Source organism: Myxocyprinus asiaticus, chromosome 26, assembly GCF_019703515.2.
Source record: "Myxocyprinus asiaticus isolate MX2 ecotype Aquarium Trade chromosome 26, UBuf_Myxa_2, whole genome shotgun sequence".
Classification (NCBI taxonomy): domain Eukaryota; kingdom Metazoa; phylum Chordata; class Actinopteri; order Cypriniformes; family Catostomidae; genus Myxocyprinus; species Myxocyprinus asiaticus.
Genome location: NC_059369.1, coordinates 18,201,766 through 18,220,332, shown reverse-complemented (window position 1 = coordinate 18,220,332; position 18,567 = coordinate 18,201,766). Strand labels below are relative to the sequence as shown.

The 18,567-nt window shown below is 36.2% G+C and overlaps 1 protein-coding gene across 1 annotated transcript in view; it reads right to left on the bottom strand.

Annotated features, from left to right (window-relative positions):
• Positions 1-4,406: 4,406 nt before the first annotated feature.
• The window catches only part of LOC127417265 (cadherin-13-like), a 596,890-nt gene continuing 582,729 nt past the window's right edge, over positions 4,407-18,567 (bottom strand). Inside the window, exon 14 of the mRNA XM_051657154.1 lies at positions 4,407-5,583. Within this exon, the coding sequence (XP_051513114.1) occupies positions 5,576-5,583 (8 nt within the window). The 3' untranslated portion in view covers positions 4,407-5,575. The remainder of the gene's footprint in view (positions 5,584-18,567) is intronic.

The following is an 18,567-nucleotide window of genomic DNA, read 5'->3' as shown; positions in this document are numbered from 1 at the left end:
CTCCAGTCCTCCATTGCTAGTTCGAAAGTGACGCTCGAACTAGCAACGAAGACTCAGACTGTATCAAAGCAAGACGCTGAATCCGTGGCGAAAGAAAGTTGTTCCACTCACAAGAGCGTTTTAGGGACGAAAACCAGAAAATGTCTTGAGATAAAACCCTGAACGATGTCTTAAGGTGTGTTAACCGTGATATAAGCGGAATAATCGACTCCGGCCCATTGAATTATTGAAAAATAATGCACACCCGTGGTGCAACGGCCACTCTGCTGCACATCGTAACCACATTACCACCTCAGGTGTGCATTATTTTTCAATAATTCAATGGTCTGTCATCAGTTATTCCTTACTCAATTTATCTCTACACCTGAGGAGGAAGGAGATTGAACTTAGGTAAGTGGTTGCAATTTCAGAAAAAATATTCGCTTACCAAGTAATTTAGTTACGTTTGCTGGTTTATTTAACTTTCTACAGTCCTGGTGTGACCTGCTGCAATGCTTCCAAGCATTATCCATTTGTGTTTAATGGATAATGTTTGCAAATGTGGTTCTGTTTCATACACATGGATAACTGAGTTAACACAATGCCGATTAAAATAACCAAGTTAAGACGTTACCAAATTCAGCTAGTAATATAGTCCGGTCAACCCTTAATTAGGCGACATAGGTGACTGTCTGGCACCACTGCTTGGAGGGCGCTGATCTCATTTCAAGATAGAACAGAAGAAATAACATAAATGATGCTGGATGAAGTGGATATTTCATATCAAAACCAATGAAACAAAACCTGAAAATGCATTTTATGTATTCAAGTAATTTTTCCAACAATTGTTTACAGACAGATTGTTTCACTTTTAACTGAATATATCACAATTCCAGTGGGTCAGTCTCATGACGGCACCGGGCTCTCCCTCACCGTCAGTCACTCGCTCTCACTCACCTGCATTTTAATCACTCACACCTGCAGCTCATCTTCACCTTGTTTGGACATGCACTTAAGCCGCACTCTCACCCTCAGCCAGTGTCTAGCCTTATTGTAGGCATCATGGACTCTCCCTCGGCTCTGACAATGTGACTTTCAACATCTCTGCAATTCACCTACCTGTGCTTCGACACCCTGTTTGGTTTCTCAAGAGAAGTGACTTTGTATATACTGAGTGTACGGCGTGCCGGCTTTACTAGTATTCGCCCCATTTGTGTGTTGATGAACTGCTTGCTCTTACAAGATTAATTATGAGTGATTCCTACATATTAACATTTATGAATGACTCCTTGCCCGAGTGTTACTTCCTGGTTACTCTTCACCTCGCTGTGTCTATGCTGGATATGTGACTTTGTTTACATTGTGTGAACCTCATGCCTTGTAATTTATACCAACCTCCCTGTTGAAAGAAGTAACTGAACTTTATGCCAGCTTGAAGCTTAAGTTCTCTGTTTTCGGCAAGTGCCGTGTTTTGTGTTTCCTGTTATGGATCCGTGCCTTCTACCATTGCCCTGTGTTTGACCTAAGTCTATTGTCAAAGACTTTATTCCTATCCTGTGATTCCCTGTATACACAACTTACCTGTTTCTCCTGAGTTTCCTTTAAATAAACTCCCACATTTGGGTTCATCATAACTCCCGCGTTGGTGTCGTTACAGCAGCTAAGTTAACTGTGCCTTTAAGCAGCTTGGAAAATTACAGAAAATGATGTCAAGCCTTTAGGCAATTAGCCAGTTAGCTTCTGATAGGCTAATTGGCATGTATGTATGTGGATGTATTTCAAGGCCAACCTTCAATCTCAGTGCCTCTTTGCTTGACATCATGGGAAAATCAAAAGAAATCAGCCAAGACCTCAAAAAACAAAAAAAAACAAAAAAAAAACTGTGGACCTCCACAAGACTGGTTCATCCTTGGGAGCAATTTCCAAATGCCTAAATATACTATGTTCATCTGTATAAACAATAGTATACAAGTATAAACACCATGGGATCACGCAGCCACCATACTGCTCAGGAAGGAGACTCATTCTGTCTCTTAGCGATGAACGTAGTTTGGAGCGAAACGTGCAGATCAATCCCAGAACAACAGCAAAGGACCTTGTGAAGATGCTGGAGGAAACAGGTAGACAAGTATCTATATCCACAGTAAAACAAGTTCTATATTGACATAACCTGAAAGGCTTACGCAGCAAGGAAGAAGCCACTGCTCCAAAACCTTTTTTTAAAATTTTTTTTTAAAGAAATTTCCACTGGTCTGATGAAACAAAAATGTAACTGTTTGGCCATAATGACCATCGTTATGTTTGAAGGAAAAAGGGTGAGGCTTGCAAGCCGAAGAACACCATCCCAACCATGAAGCATGGGGGTGGCAGCATCATATTGTGGGGGTGCTTTGCTACAGGAGGGATTGGTGCACTTCACAAAATAGATGGCATCATGAAGAAGGAAATGTATGTGGATATATTGAAGCAACATCTCAAGACATCAGCCAGGAAGTTAAAGCTCGGTCAAAATGTGTCTTCAAAATGGACAATGACCCCAAGCATACCTTCAAAGTTGTGGCTTAAGGACAACAAAGTCAAGGTATTGGAGTGGCCATCAGAAAGCCCTGACCTAAGACAGGGAAAGTTTTCAACAATTAAATGTCAGGAATTGTGAAAAACTGAGTTTAAATGTATTTGGCTAAGGTGTATGTAAACTTCTGATTTCAACTATATGCTAGACAGAGAAACAAAGACGTAAAGTAAAAGAGAGATGGGGACAGTTGGTTGAAAAATGTTATTTGTTTTATTCTACCCTTTTTCTTTTATCATTTGACCAAAATGTTAATGTATGTAAAAATATATTTAATGTTAATGTATTTTTCTAAACAGTTTTAAAAATTAATTAAAAATATTAAGTAAAATGTTGTGTCAATTCATGTTACTTGCTTTTGTTCAGATATTTTTATTGAACACATTATCAGAATTAATACTTCACAAATATATACTAGTAATATTTTTTTTTATTTTTTAATGTTAAGTAAATATTACTCAGGCAATTTAAAATGATATCTAGGACTTGTAAGTCAAAAATACACTGAAATGCTTGTACATTTCAAAAAGCATGGCATAATTCAGTGCTACCTTGCTTGATCAAAATGTACAATGAGTGGGTAAAATGTACTTGAAACAGAGTATCACAATGTTAACTTTACTTGAGAATTTCTAATGAAAGCCACCAAGAATTGTGTGTAACCTTTACTTGAAAATATGGTCTGTTAAATTTACTAACAATTTCTGTGTGGGAATTGTTTCCTAGATTTCTTTCAAGTAAAACTCACTCCAAAATTTTTTCAGTGTACCTTGACCTTCAAACCAAGACATTTCCATTTTTTTAAGCAGTTTCACTAGACAAGTAGGGAAAGTATTTATTTCTAGACCCCTGTGACATTTTTAAGGGAGGCGCAATAAATATGAAGGGTACAAAAAGATGAAACAAAGCAGTTATCTGTATATTTGCTGTTTTTCCAGCAAAAACATTCAAAAATATATTTGTGTATACAGTACGTTGGGGTCAAAAAAGTCTGGGTCTACTCTTGATTCTATTCTACTTCTAATTTAATACAGTTTCTTTCATTAAAAAGTATATTATCAGCATAACATTTTGAGTGAAAAGTTGAATTATGCTTTAATGACAGCATGCCCTCGAGCTGGCATGAACTCCACAAGTTTGTGCAGAACCAGATGATCCAAGTTAACCCAGCACGATTTCAGAATGTCCCAAAGAGCATCTTGTGAGCATCAAGGAAATCTGATCTTTTGTACAAAGGAGTTAACATGCTCAGTGTCACAAATTTCTAATCACAAACTTTTTGATTAGTGACCCAGAAATAGTGCACAATATTAAATATTTCATATTCAGTTTTTGTTTTGTTTTTACAATGTTTCTTGTTTATTTATTTTTTTTAACCCTTAAGCTTTCTATTTTTAGATTTAAATTAGATTGTGAGTCCCAGATTTTCAATGTGCTCTCAGACTTTTAACCCCACTTTATGTGTCTAGTCTTGGGTTGGCATTTAGAGGACAAGAGTCTTTAACTATGCAAGGTCACTTGGTCTTTCTCTACCCATGAAATACCAATTATCCTATTGTGCATTGGTTGGTGCATTTACTAAAAAAGCCTTATCCTCATTTTAATCCATTTGGACCTCTACGCAACTGCACAAGTGTAATTTCATGATATTTCTCCATAAAAGAATCCAGCTACTCCTAAAAGGACATTTGACTGCATACTGGCCTTAACCTCTTAACTGGCAGACGCACCTGAGGAACCATGGTTAACCCTTTATAGTTCAGGGTTTACCCTATAATAGCTGTGTCCACTCCGTCCCTCAGGTGGGTCTGCCAGTTAAGAGTAAACAAATGACCAAAGTTAAAGTTATGGGAAGTACAGTAACAGCTTTATTAAATTAGTGCAAAAGACAGACATAACTCATTCACCACATCATGTTTTTCTTTGCATTTTCAGAACTTATGGGTTCATTCACACAAACCCACAAACACATTTTATTTTTGTTTTATTGTCAATGGTATGTACCTTTTCTGACTCTCTTTTTTTTTTTTTTTGTTATCACAAACAAAAAACATGAAAAAAAGAAGAAAAAAAGAACCATAAACCAACAGCATCCATTGCCCCCCCCACACACACCAAAAAAACAAAAAAACAACAACAACAAGCAAATAGCGTACAATCAGAAATAAGGATCACAAGACTGATTTGGTTTCTGTCTCAAGACTCAATTGAACCTCAAAAACTGGAGCTTGTAAATTAAAAACTGGGGGAAAAAAACATCAATAGCATTAGAAATAGTCCTAAAAGAAATTAGCTAAAAACATACAGTTCTTCTGTTTTTTTGTGAGGGGTCAATAAAGAATATGCAGTCAAAGTAAATAAGTTAATTAATATATTTGTACATTGGTAAAAAATAAAATATATATATATATAGTGTACACCCCCCCCCACCCCACCCCACCACCATTTCACACATTGCTATAAAGATATATCGTGTTCCACTCCATAACAACTAATGCAATCGAACCAAAAACAAAAAATAAAGTCTCGAGAGACATTTTATAGACTTTGAAGGCTTCTGGCTACCACCCTTCCCTAAGAAAACACAACCACTGCAGACTAAACAGGCCTCTTGTCCTTCCCTTACATTAGTAAACGAGAATCAAATACAGTAGTCTTTAACCAGAGGAAACTAAATACACCAAAATGTCCAATCGCTTTGCCCCCATCAAATATATTAATGTCCAGTGAGAAAGTTCATCGAGGTGGTGGCATCCATGACGTATTCCAGAGGTATGAGAGGACAGGAAGTGCAGGGCAAGTGGGGAAAGGACAGAGGGGGAGAGTTCCTGATGAAAAGGTTGGGGTGTGGTGGGGATAGAGAGAGGGCCAAAAGAGGACAGCAAAATGGGAGGAACAGAGGAGAACAGGGAGCAAGGAGTATTTATGGGAGAGGTCTTCTCTCCTCAGCCTTGTTCACGTGTGGAGAAGAGAAGAAGGTTTTCTTCGGTGTTGCAGAAGGACTACAGAATGTATCAGCAGAATTTAAAAGCCTGAGAAAGAGAAATAAAGAAAAGGAGGAATAAGAAAAAAAAATATTGACTATTCCAGCAATTAAACACAATTAGACAACATAATAGAACATAGTAATAAACTAGAATTAATAAATACTTTCAACAGGCATGTTATGGCACCATGTGATATTTGCTTTATATTTGTGCAACCAATGTATGAAAACAACCACTGTATCACTTCTTATGGTGTCTTTTCTTCTTTTGCTTCTTTAGTAAATACAAAATGACACTCTCCTTCATGTCTATATGAATAATGATAAAGCATATTTGGCTTAATGGCACAGACTTTTGAAGTTAACTCTCTCCATACCCTTACTGAAGTTTGTTGCTAGTGTTGACCAAGTATGGATCTGCATTTGCATGCTTCCGTAGAATATGTTTCCGCCTAAGTGTGACACTGAGGAATTATTTTGTATTTGCAGCCAACTTTCTGCAAGTAATATGTGTAATGTACAAATAACAGTCATCCGGTTTGATTATTTGAACAATACTGTATGTGCTATGAAGCACTGGTGCAGCAAAGAGTTGGTGTTACATAATGTTTGGAGAATGAAGGAGAGTACTTAAAGAGATTGTTCGTATCAAAAAGAAAAAATCTGACTGTGGCAATATTTTTGCACAATTATATTACAAGGTTCCTTACATGTATCACGGCAATTTCAAGGTGAAATGTCCACTGAGTGGCACTAAAAGTAAGTTAATTAATAGTTAAGTTAAATGTTCTCTCAAACAGAAGCTTAATGCTTTTTTGAGTTTTAAATCAACAAATTTTACCTCCCATACCTAAACCTAACCGATAGTGTCATGAAAAGCAAATGTGAGATGAAAAGTGCAACTGCTATGGCAACAATGTCATTTTAAGGTGCTTCTATTTTGGCTCATGTGACGACTTGTTTGCTGTCCAGGCAAGTGCAATGCTCTATCAGGTCTCTAATAAGCTTGTAAATGTAGTTTGATAAGTAATGCAAATGATAAAATGTCTTGCCTTACAAGTCATGCGCTATAGTAAAAGTGATTTGATGTTATAAGATAGCATTGTGTGAGAAACAGGGCAAAAAATGTTTATGAACTGATAATCATAAAAGTGGAAAACAGAGTCTAATGGCTCTTAACTTCAAAACCCATCACCAGTGACTTCTTGACTGATGGAAAGACAAATTGAGGTAGCGACTGATGAGTGTCATGAAGGTAGGGGGAGAGTGTATTTGGACAGAGGAGTGTATTTCTATCTGCCAACTGCTTGGGAGCACAGACGTGCTATTGTGCTTGCCTCAAATGCAGCTGACTGCTGCCAAAACCACTTTCCTCCAATCAAGGTAATGCTAATTAAGTCAAGTCAAGCCATTTTTATTTGTATAGCGCCTTTCACAACACACATTGTTTCAAAGCAGCTTTACAGAAAATCATGCATAAGATCAAACACTCTTCTGTCTTGATGCTTGCATTGCACCTTCCCTCTGCACTTATGGCCTTCCCTGCAATTCCCAAGCCTTCCCACTTTGGAGAACTAGGAAAATCGTTTTTACTCACTCCTTGACTGACTTTATTGTATGTGAAAGTGCGAGGCAAATTGATTTAGTTATATATTTTGTTGTTTCAGACTCGCACTTAGTTCGCCTAATGAAAGAATAACCTGGAATGCTTTGTATCTCTGTGCATGAATAAAGGGGGCTGGAGTCTCATTACAATTTGCAAATGGCATTTGCAAAACAGTAGACTTGCACGCAATCTTAAGTAGTGTTCAAGTCTTATTTCCCTTCCAATGCCATTTAGGACCGAGCAGTACAAACGTGTCTAGCCCCCCCCCCCCCTCCATCCATTTAATATTTACTTGCATCAGATCTGGCACACTTCTATCGCTTTAGAATTTCTGAGATCCGCAGGCCAATTTATTTAGCTAAAGTCTTGTGAAATTATGGCTCTCATTTTTCAAAACTATATTTTAATCTAATTGTATGATGATGGTGGCGAGAAGTAGAGCAAGAAAAGAAATAGCTTCTAATTGGTCAACTCCAAACCGCCACGTATACACTGCAAAGTTTTGGGAGTGACACATGCATTTTAAGGAATATGTATGGATTATGTTCCAAACCTGCATATCTTTCTTTCTTCTGCAAAACACAAAGACATTTTAAAGGATGTCCCGTTTGCGGATTTCAGCACAATGGCAGTAGATAGTGTCTCAACTTAAAGCTATAGTAGTAGTTCATGCAACTTGTCTATCATATTTGAAGTCTTCTAAAGGCCTACAATTGGTTTTGGCGCTTGAGAAAAGCTTGTTCTCATGTTCATGTGTTTATACGAGAAATTTCATTGTTAATAGGAGAATTTGCACACTTTTTGCGAGGTTTAAGCGCAAGCTATCATAAACAAGCTTTTCTCATGCACACATGAACATGCGAAGGAAAGCTATGTAAGTCAAGATTTTCACTTTATAATATTGTATTTGAATTTAGATTTTTTATTTTTTATTTTTTTTTATTTGTCATTGTGTTGAAATTAGCGAATGGGGGGGTCTTTTAAAATCCTTCGTTTTTGTTCTGCAGAAAAAAGGATGTCATCAGTAACAACATGAAGGTCAGTAAATGATGACAGAATTTTCATTTTTGGGCAAATTATTCCTTTAAATGCACGAGTGAATGCCATAATTTACTCTCTCATAATATAATTCTGGTTACACTTTTAATTCGTAAACATTAATCAATGCATTTGGTATCATGAATAAACAATGTTCAATGCTGTGTAAATTTATCTTCCCCTCGAGACAGGCCACATCAGTACACAGTGTGGATTTAAAAGCAAAAGTGCCCATCTTGGCAGAAAAGGGGATATAAACTTCAGTAAGGAGGCTGATAGACACAGCTCAGGCTTATTTCCCTGTTTGTGGATTAATTATATTTCACCCTTTTGGTCATCTCTCAACAGATTAAAGAGAGGTTTCAGGGGTCTGTTGACAGAATCTATCATGTTAGTAACTTACACAACATGACTGTCTCATGTGTAATTTTCAATTACCATAACTATTAATTACAACTATGATTGGCAATTTGAATTGGTATGCTTACAGGCTTAACTGTCCCTCTATTTATCAGCATGTGAAAGAGCCATCATAGGCTTTAATTACTGTGAGAATAGTTTTTTATTATTGGAACTAGTGTGTTGCGTTCCAAAAATTAGTCACAGTTCTGTTCTGTTTGGGTCACATACAGCAGGGGAGGAGGGGGTGGGGAAAAACAAACAAACAGCCTGGTCTCATGAAATGTACATGAAAATGACAACATTTTTACAATTCAAAATGTAAGTGCTGTACATCACGTTTGGCTGCAAGTTTATAGAGAAATGTCCAGTTGGGGCACCACAAGTGAGTAAAATGGTGTCGTATTCAGACGCCGTTTTAAGGTGAATTTTATATATATATATATATATATATATATATATATATATACAGGTGCATCTCAATAAATTAGAATGTCGTGGAAAAGTTAATTTATTTCAGTAATTCAACTCAAATTGTGAAACTCGTGTATTAAATAAATTCAATGCACACAGACTGAAGTAGTTTAAGTCTTTGGTTCTTTTAATTGTGATGATTTTGGCTCACATTTAACAAAAACCCACCAATTCACTATCTCAAAAAATTAGAATACATCATAAGACCAATAAAAAAAACATTTTTAGTGAATTGTTGGCCTTCAGGAAAGTATGTTCATTTACTGTATATGTACTCAATACTTGGTAGGGGCTCCTTTTGCTTTAATTACTGCCTCAGTTTGGCGTGGCATGGAGGTGATCAGTTTGTGGCACTGCTGAGGTGGTATGGAAGCCCAGGTTTCTTTGACAGTGGCCTTCAGCTCATCTGCATTTTTTGGTCTCTTGTTTCTCATTTTCCTCTTGACAATACCCCATAGATTCTCTATGGGGTTCAGGTCTGGGGAGTTTGCTGGCCAGTCAAGCACACCAACACCATGGTCATTTAACCAACTTTTGGTGCTTTTGGCAGTGTGGGCAGGTGCCAAATCCTGCTGGAAAATGAAATCAGCATCTTTAAAAAGCTGGTCAGCAGAAGGAAGCCAGAAGTGCTCCAAAGTTTCTTGGTAAATGGGTGCAGTGACTTTGGTTTTCAAAAAACACAATGGACCAACACCAGCAGATGACATTGCACCCCAAATCATCACAGACTGTGGAAACTTAACACTGGACTTCAAGCAACTTGGGCTATGAGCTTCTCCACCCTTCCTCCAGACTCTAGGACATTGGTTTCCAAATGAAATACAAAACTGCTCTCATCTGAAAAGAGGACTTTGGAACACTGGGCAACAGTCCAGTTCTTCTTCTCCTTAGCCCAGGTAAGACGCCTCTGAAGTTGTCTGTGGTTCAGGAGTGGCTTAACAAGAGGAATACGACAACTGTAGCCAAATTCCTTGACATGTCTGTTTGTGGTGGCTCTTGATGCCTTGACCCCAGCCTCAGTCCATTCCTTGTGAAGTTCACCCAAATTCTTGAATCGATTTTGCTTGACAATCATAAGGCTGCGGTTCTCTCGGTTGGTTGTGCATCTTTTTCTTCCACACTTTTTCCTTCCACTCAACTTTCTGTTAACATGCTTGGATACAGCACTCTGTGAACAGCCAGCTTCTTTGGCAATGAATGTTTGTGGCTTACCCTTCTTGTGAAGGGTGTCAATGATTGTCTTCTGGACAACTGTCAGATCAGCAGTCTTCCCCATGATTGTGTAGCCTAGTGAACCAAACTGAGAGACCATTTTGAAGGCTCAGGAAACCTTTGCAGGTGTTTTGAGTTGATTAGCTGATTGGCATGTCACCATATTCTAATTTTTTGAGATAGTGAATTGGTGGGTTTTTGTTAAATGTGAGCCAAAATCATCACAAATAAAAGAACCAAAGACTTAAACTACTTCAGTCTGTGTGCATTGAATTTATTTAATACACGAGTTTCACAATTTGAGTTGAATTACCGGAATAAATGAACTTTTCCACGACATTCTAATTTATTGAGATGCACCTGTATATATATATATATATATATATATATATATATATATATATATATATATATATATATATATATATTTTTTTTTTTTTGTTGTTTTTTTTTGTTTTGTTTTTTTTTTTTTTTAAACATACCTCCCAAACCTAAACCTTTTGCCTGAACCTAACCAATAGTGTTTTAAAATATAAATGAGACATTTAAAAAAAGACAACCTTACCAAATCAATGCCTAAACCTAACCATTAGTGTTTTAAAATATACGTATATGAGAAGTTAAAAAGGCATACATTATCAATGCCTAAATGTAACCATTAGTGTTTTAAAATGCAGAAGCGAAATGAAAAAGCACATTTTCTGAAGCAACCACCTCATTTCGTGCCATCATTTCTATGATTCTGTAATGCATTTATATGTATTGTTTTTCAAAAGATGTGTTTCAGTAAAAATGTGTTGATATAAAATAGCAGGGTCTGAGTAATAGAGAGAAAAATAAGTATTTATAAAGTCTTAATCAGTCATTAAAATCATGATTTGCAAAACTGTGCAAGGTCAAAGAAAATATGACCCATATGACATTAAATACAGGTTCACTTGTTAGTTTTCCAACTCAGACTATGTCATATTAATAATTTGACATATTTGTAGGCCTATGTAACAGTTCTAATAATAATATGAATACATTTCAACATGTAATTTTAAGGACTTTGTGTGTTGCGTCCCCATTAGTGTTGGGTAGATTACTTCTGAAATGTAATCTGTGACTGATTACAAATTACACATCTAAAATTATAATCAATAACGTACTGTATTCTTTTAGATTACACTTTTCAGGTATCTAATATGATTATTTTTAGATTGCTTGTTGAATGTTTTGATGAAAATCTAATTATTAATAAATGTATTACGTAAACTACAATTAACATGAAATCAAACAGCAATGCTATTTGTCAGATTAAAACAAAGGTGCTAATAGCAACAAGTGAAACCTTTGCTAATGGAGAATATGTAATCACTATCCAAATCTTATATGCATTACACTTATTTATATGCAGACTTGGGCAACATATAACCTTTTTAAATGAGTTCTATGTACTTGTGAAATCTACAAGGAGTTATCCCAAATTTGCAATTTGCAAGCTGACCTACAGAGGGCAGTATGGTTATCCTTGCATCATTTGGCCATCTCTGTGTGACATTTCACTGATGAATATCTGGATCTAAGATCCTCCTCTATGACCAGGTCTTAGACTCAATTGCTGCATCAAATGCCTATTTTGTCAGTGTAAGAGAATATTTGGTTTCCTCTTGACATTTGTTTTAGAATCCAGCATTTTCTTGTACTGAAAATTATGTTTTAACTGACCGGCCTCCCTCATGGCCATTTACATAGCTAGTGTAATCAGATACACACATTCAGTGGCACCATGTTATCTGAGGACAAACAAAATCATTGTACTCAAAGGGCAAATCAGCACATAAGGTGGTGTTTGGCAAACTGTCATCAAGAACAGTACCAATGGCTCCTGTGGGACTGAAGACGTTAAGACTAATAAGTGTGTCTGAGAATGTGCCAAACATGACCAGTGCCATGGCGATGTTCAAGAGGGAGAGGCACGAGTAGCTAAGCTGTAAAATTTTGGAGCTTAATGGAGTTCTAAAGAGAAAGGTACTTGTGTAGCTTTTCAGAGGACTGTTTGTGTTTTCGCAGAGGCTTCCATGCATTATTTAAAGGGCCACAAAAGCAAGTCCACTGGAGTCCTTCATCCTACTGAATGGAGGAAGAACAGAGAGTATGGATTTTTCTGTGTCTGGAGCAGAAAGTTAGAGACATGCAGGCTAAAAATACACATCCTCACACACTCATATAATGTAGCCCAAACACAAACAGTCACTTTAAGGCAGTGTTTTCCAACTTTTTTCTGCCATGGCACACTTTTTACAAAAAATAAAATACCACAGCACACCACTATCAAGTCACGTAGCTATGCTGTGTAATGAGGTCACAGGTGGCAAGAGCGCTAATTGGGTAATGAAAAAATTAAATAAAAATAAAAAACGTGCTTTTCTAATTTGTAGATTTGTTCTTGCAAATTAATTCTTGCAATGCCACAGCAAATTAAGGAATGCAAACTCATAAAGGGCAAAAAAGTTGAGAGAATCCAATGGTCCACGAACATTTTTTCCGGGGATATTTTTTTAAAGAATAAGCTAAAAGCACCAACTGCAGCGATTTTAATGATTCAAGTAAAGCAAATTTGTGCAAAATTAGCTGCAACATTTTTTTTATTTTTTATTTATTTATTTTTTTTGGTATGGCTTGCTTCTGTGTCACAGATTTGTTTAATTATATTAACTGATAAATTCAGTGACCCCTTCTGGAGATTTCACTATGTGACAACAAATGAGAGTCTTATGTGCTAAGAGTGAGTCATTGAATCATTTTGATTCGTTCACGACCGAAATCTACCAAGAGACTTAGTGTTTTAGCATTAAAAGACCATGCAGATCTATAGTCTTCCTTCAGTTTGAGCATTATTTTTCATCCAAAAAGACAACAACAATAATAATCTAATAATAGTGAGTTTCAGTAATGTCCTCCTCTTTCATTAAAACTTTCATGACTACAAATCTACTGACTTCAGTTGAATGTTTAAGAATTATAAACACAAAGCAGATCTACAGGATCGTTTTCCTACAGTAGCCTATTTAAATGCTGAGCATGACTTTTATCAGAAAAAATGACAATAATAGCCTAATAATAATAATAATTTTGAGTTTCAATAATGTTCTTTCATCATTGTAAAGTGCATTTTACATGAGTTGAGTTGAGGCGTCAACGCTCTGTTCAATGCCAGCGTCAAGTGCTGCATTGCCCTCCACATGACAAGCGTTGCAGAAAGCGTCACGGACAAGTTTGCCACGCATGAAAGCAGGAGATGTGCACAATAAACATTGAAAACGTGTTTGGAAGAGAGAGAGAGAAAAAAATGGCAGTTGCTTTGATAGCAGAAAGTAAAAAAAGGACTCGTTTATGTTTAGGTCTTAGCGTTTTCTTGGTGAATTTAAATTAGTTTAATAACCAGGGTCTCTGATACCTGGAAACGATAAGGTAATATTTAGTTAAAAGAAATTATGAGACATTCAATATCTCTTCACAAATTTGGACAGTTTTTAAATAATTCTTGTTGCTTTGCACTCTCAAAGACATTATTCGTGAACCAAAAACGTGTGTGGAAAAACACTTTGGTGTAAAGTGGCGTCACTTCATAAACTTCAATGTATTCGGCAGCGCTGACGCAAGTCATGTGAAAGCCCCTTAATGTGTATAAACATCACTCACTTTTACACATTAATTGTAGCTCTTCTGCCCTTTTCTCTCCTTGATGACCAAGGAAGACGAAAGATGTGTGAGCGAACAACATGCCCCTCTCATTCAGTCGGTCGTTACATGTCCCAGGTCATTACAGCTTGTTTTCTTCAGAGTTCAAGCTCCATTCATGTCAGACACAGATTCACTGTGCACGTGCTGCTGTAGCCAAGCACGTGATTGGCCATAGCTGTAACCAATCAAGTGATCTGCCTCAGTAGGATTTTGGTTGCCAAGCACGTGATTGACTACTGCTGCAAGGGCGTAGCAGCCATGGGGGACATGCACTCTTTAAAAAGGTGATTTTTGTCCCCTGCACGTTTCCAAGCTAAACCCATACAGAGTTCAAATGGTGGATTTGTATACAGTATTCTTTGCATTTTGTTACTTTGGGCTGATTGAGCAACCATCCAGCCAATCACAGGTGAGTTTCATGAACCGAAACAACCCTTACGTAATAGGCCAGTCAGACAGTTTAATCAATGCGGTGCCGTTCATTTCTACAAAGTTGCTTTCAACAATACTCATTTATCCATGTTTTTTATCTGCATTAATGTTGATTTAAACTGATAATCTAGAGATGAGGAACATACAAATGAGAGTTATTTATCAGCATATCGTTCTTGATTGACAGCATTACGTGAAATGCACCGCAGAAAAAACACATGCACAATTTTCATTATTGATTAAATTATTTATTCAGGACCAGCTTGTGCTCAGTCTTTTATTGTCATATGTGAAACAGAAGCAAGTGCTCCACAAGATGCCCTTTATTTTTGCAGCTAATTTTGCACAATTTTACAATTATTTTGCAATACTTGAATATTTAAAATACTACAAATCTTAAAAGTAAATAATATGTATATATTAATATAACACTTATATCATACTTGTATATTAATATATACTGTAATATATTAATACTGCACTGTAAGTGTTGGGTCTGTGAGAGCCACCTACTGACAGATGTGTCCCCCCCACTTTTAACATGACTTCTACGCCCCTGTACTGCTGCAATCAATTAAGCAGGAGTCTCCTGTAGGGTTGCTCAGATACCAACATTGTGGCTTCGGTATGATACCAGCCCTGGTACCATGGTATCGATACTAACTCGATACTTAGGCAACAAATAAAAAATCTGATTTTTGATGAAATTACACAGAAAATGACTTGTCTAAAAGAACTGCATAAAGACTTATGGATACAAATTATGCATTTTCTGTTTTAATTTTTCTGGATTCCATGTTAAATGTTTTAATTAAATGTTATGATCAAATTGTGTTTAATCAAATACATACTGTACAGCTTTAATCAAATGAAAATAAAATACTTTAAAAAATAAATAATAATTATATATATATATATATATATATATATATATATATATATATATATATATATATATATATATATATATATACACACTCACACACACATACACACACACACACATACACATACAGGCGGCCAAAAGTTTGGAATGATGTTCAGATTTTGCTGTTCCGGAAGGAAATTGGTACTTTAATTCATAAAAGTGGCATTCGACTGATCACAAAGTATAGTCAGGACATTACTGATGTAAATGTACCATCACAATTTGAAAAAAGTCATTTTTGATCAAATCTAGACAGGCCCCATTTCCAGCAGCCATCATTCCAACATCTTATTCTTGAGTAATCATGCTAGATTGCTTATTTGGTACTAGAAAATCACTTGCCATTATATCAAACACTGTTGAAAGCTATTTGGTTCGTTAAATGAAGCTTAACATTGTCTTTGTGTTTGTTTTTGAGTCACCGCTGTATGCAATAGACTGGCATGTCTTAAGGACAATATTAGGTCAAAATGGCAAAAAAGAAACAGCTTTCTCTAGAAACTCATCAGTCAATCATTGTTTTGAGGAATGAAGGCTATACAATGCTTGAAATTGCCAAAAAACTGAAGATTTCATACAAAGGTACAGCAACAGTCTTCAAAGACAAAGGACAACTGGCTCTAACAAGGACAGAAAGAGATGTGGAAGGCCAGATGTACAACTAAACAAGAGGATAAGTACATCAGAGTCTCTAGTTTGAGAAATAGACGCCTCACATGTCCTCAGCTGACAGCTTCATTGAATTCTACCCGCTCAACACCAGTTTCATGCACAACAGTAAAGAGAAGACTCAGGGGTGCAGACCTTATGGGAAGAATTGCAAAGAAAAAGCCACTTTTGAAACAGAAAAACAAAAAGAAAATGTTAGAGTGGGCAAAGAAACACAGACATTGGACAACGGATAATTGGAAAAGAGTGTTATGGATCTTAACTCCATTGAGATTTTGTGGGATCAGCTAGACTGTAAGGTGCACGAGAAGTGCCCGACAAGACAGCCACATCTATGGCAAGTGCTACAGGAAGCGTGGGGTGAAATGTCACCTGAGTATCGGGACAAACTGACAGCTAGAATGCCATGAATCTGCAAAGCTGTCATTGCTGCACGTGGAGGATTTTTTGATGAGAAATTTGTAGTAGTTTAAGAAGTTCTGAATTTTTTATTTTTTTCAAATTGTAGTAGTAATTTTTCACGTTATTAATGTCCTCACTATACACTGTGATCAGCTGAATGCAACTTTGGTGAATAAAAGTACCAATTTCTTTCCATAAGAGCAAAATCTGTGCATTATTCCAAACTTCTGGCCTCCAGTGTATATACACTACCGGTCAAAAGTTTTGAAACACTTGACTGAAATTTTTCTCATGATCTTAAAAATCTTTTGATCTGAAGGTGTATGCTTAAATGTTTGAAATTAGTTTTTGTAGACAAAAATATAATTGTGCCACCATATTAATTTATTTCATTATAAAACTAAAATTTAATAAAAAATTAAAATAAAAAAAAGTTTTTGAGATTGATGACTTGGACCAAGTAATAAAGAAAAGCAGCCAATAAGTGCCCAACATAGATGGGAACTCCTTCAATACTGTTTAAAAAGCATCCCAGGGTGATACCTCAAGAAGTTGGTTGAGAAAATGTCAAGAGTACTTGTCTGCAAATTGTAGGCAAAGGGTGACTACTTTGAAGATGCTAAAATATAACAGTTTTGATTTATTTTGGATTTTTATTTAGTCACAACATAATTCCCATAGTTCCATTTATGTTATTCCATAGTTTTGATGACTTTACTATTATTATAAATGTAAAAAAAAAAAAAAAAAAAAAATATATATATATATATATTATAAGGAATGAGTGTTTCAAAACTTTTGACCGGTAGTGTATATCTATCTATCTATCTATCTATCTATCTATCTATATGTACACACAATACTGTGCAAAAGTCTTAGGCACATAAGATGTTTCACAAAAACATTTGTCTTAAGATGGTTATTTATATCTGCTACTTTAGTGTGTCAATAGGACATATACATTTTGTACTCCCAAACATTACTTTTGCAAATAGAATAGAATAGAAGAACAGGGAGCCACAGAAACCCCACTGAACATCGGGTCAGTCTGGGATTATACAAAGAGACAGCCTAAATAAATAAAAGAACTGTGGCGAATTCTCCAAGAATCTTGGAACATCCTATCTGCCAACAACCAAGAAAAACTGTGTCCAGGTGTACCTTGGAGAATTGGTGCTGTTTTGAAGGCAAAGGTGGTCACACCAAATATTGATTTAGCTTTTTTTGTTTACTGGACTTTGTATGATGTTAATTGATTAATGAAAACAATTTATGTCATTTGTTTTTGTAAGAAATCCTCACTTTGAAAGTTTTTCACAAGTGCCTAAAACTTTTGCACAGTACTGTATATATATATATATATATATATATATATATATATATATATATTATTTTTTGTAAAAAAATAAATAAATAATAATAAAAAAAAAAGATGCACAACAGAGCTTTACAGTATTAATGAAAATATTAAATGAAAACAATCTGATTACCTGAGGCAAAAAGGCTGCTATGGCTGAATCACAACATGCTGATATTCAGTACACTTGCTTATGTGATATTGCTTACAGTTAATAATACTAATAATATAACCATTTAAGCCAGTAGTAAGGATTGTAAAGAGATGGACCAATGAAGCAGAGCGGGAACTACAAGCCTGTTTCGATTGCATGGATTGGAGTGTTTTTGAGGCTGCAGCCACAGACCTGGACGAGCTCACAGATACTGTTACATCATATATCAGTTTCTGTGAGGATATGTGCATTCCTACTAGGACTTATTTAAAGTTCAACAACGACAAACCGTGGTTTACAGCAGAGCTCAGGCATCTTCATCAGGCCAAAGAGGATGCTTACAGGGGAGGGGATAAAGTCTTGTACAATCAGGCCAACACACTGAACAAGGAAATCAGAGTGGCTAAAAGAAGATACTCTGAGAAGCTGAAAAACAAGTTTTCAGCTAACGACCCTGTGTGGAGTGGCATGAAACAACTCACAAATTACAGGACTCCTACCCCCAACCCTGTGGTGGACCAACAACTGGCTGATGACCTGAATGTGTTCTACTTCAGATTTGAAAGGCCCAATCACACACCCCACATCCACTCTGACCATCACTTCACACAAACACCAACACCTCCTACA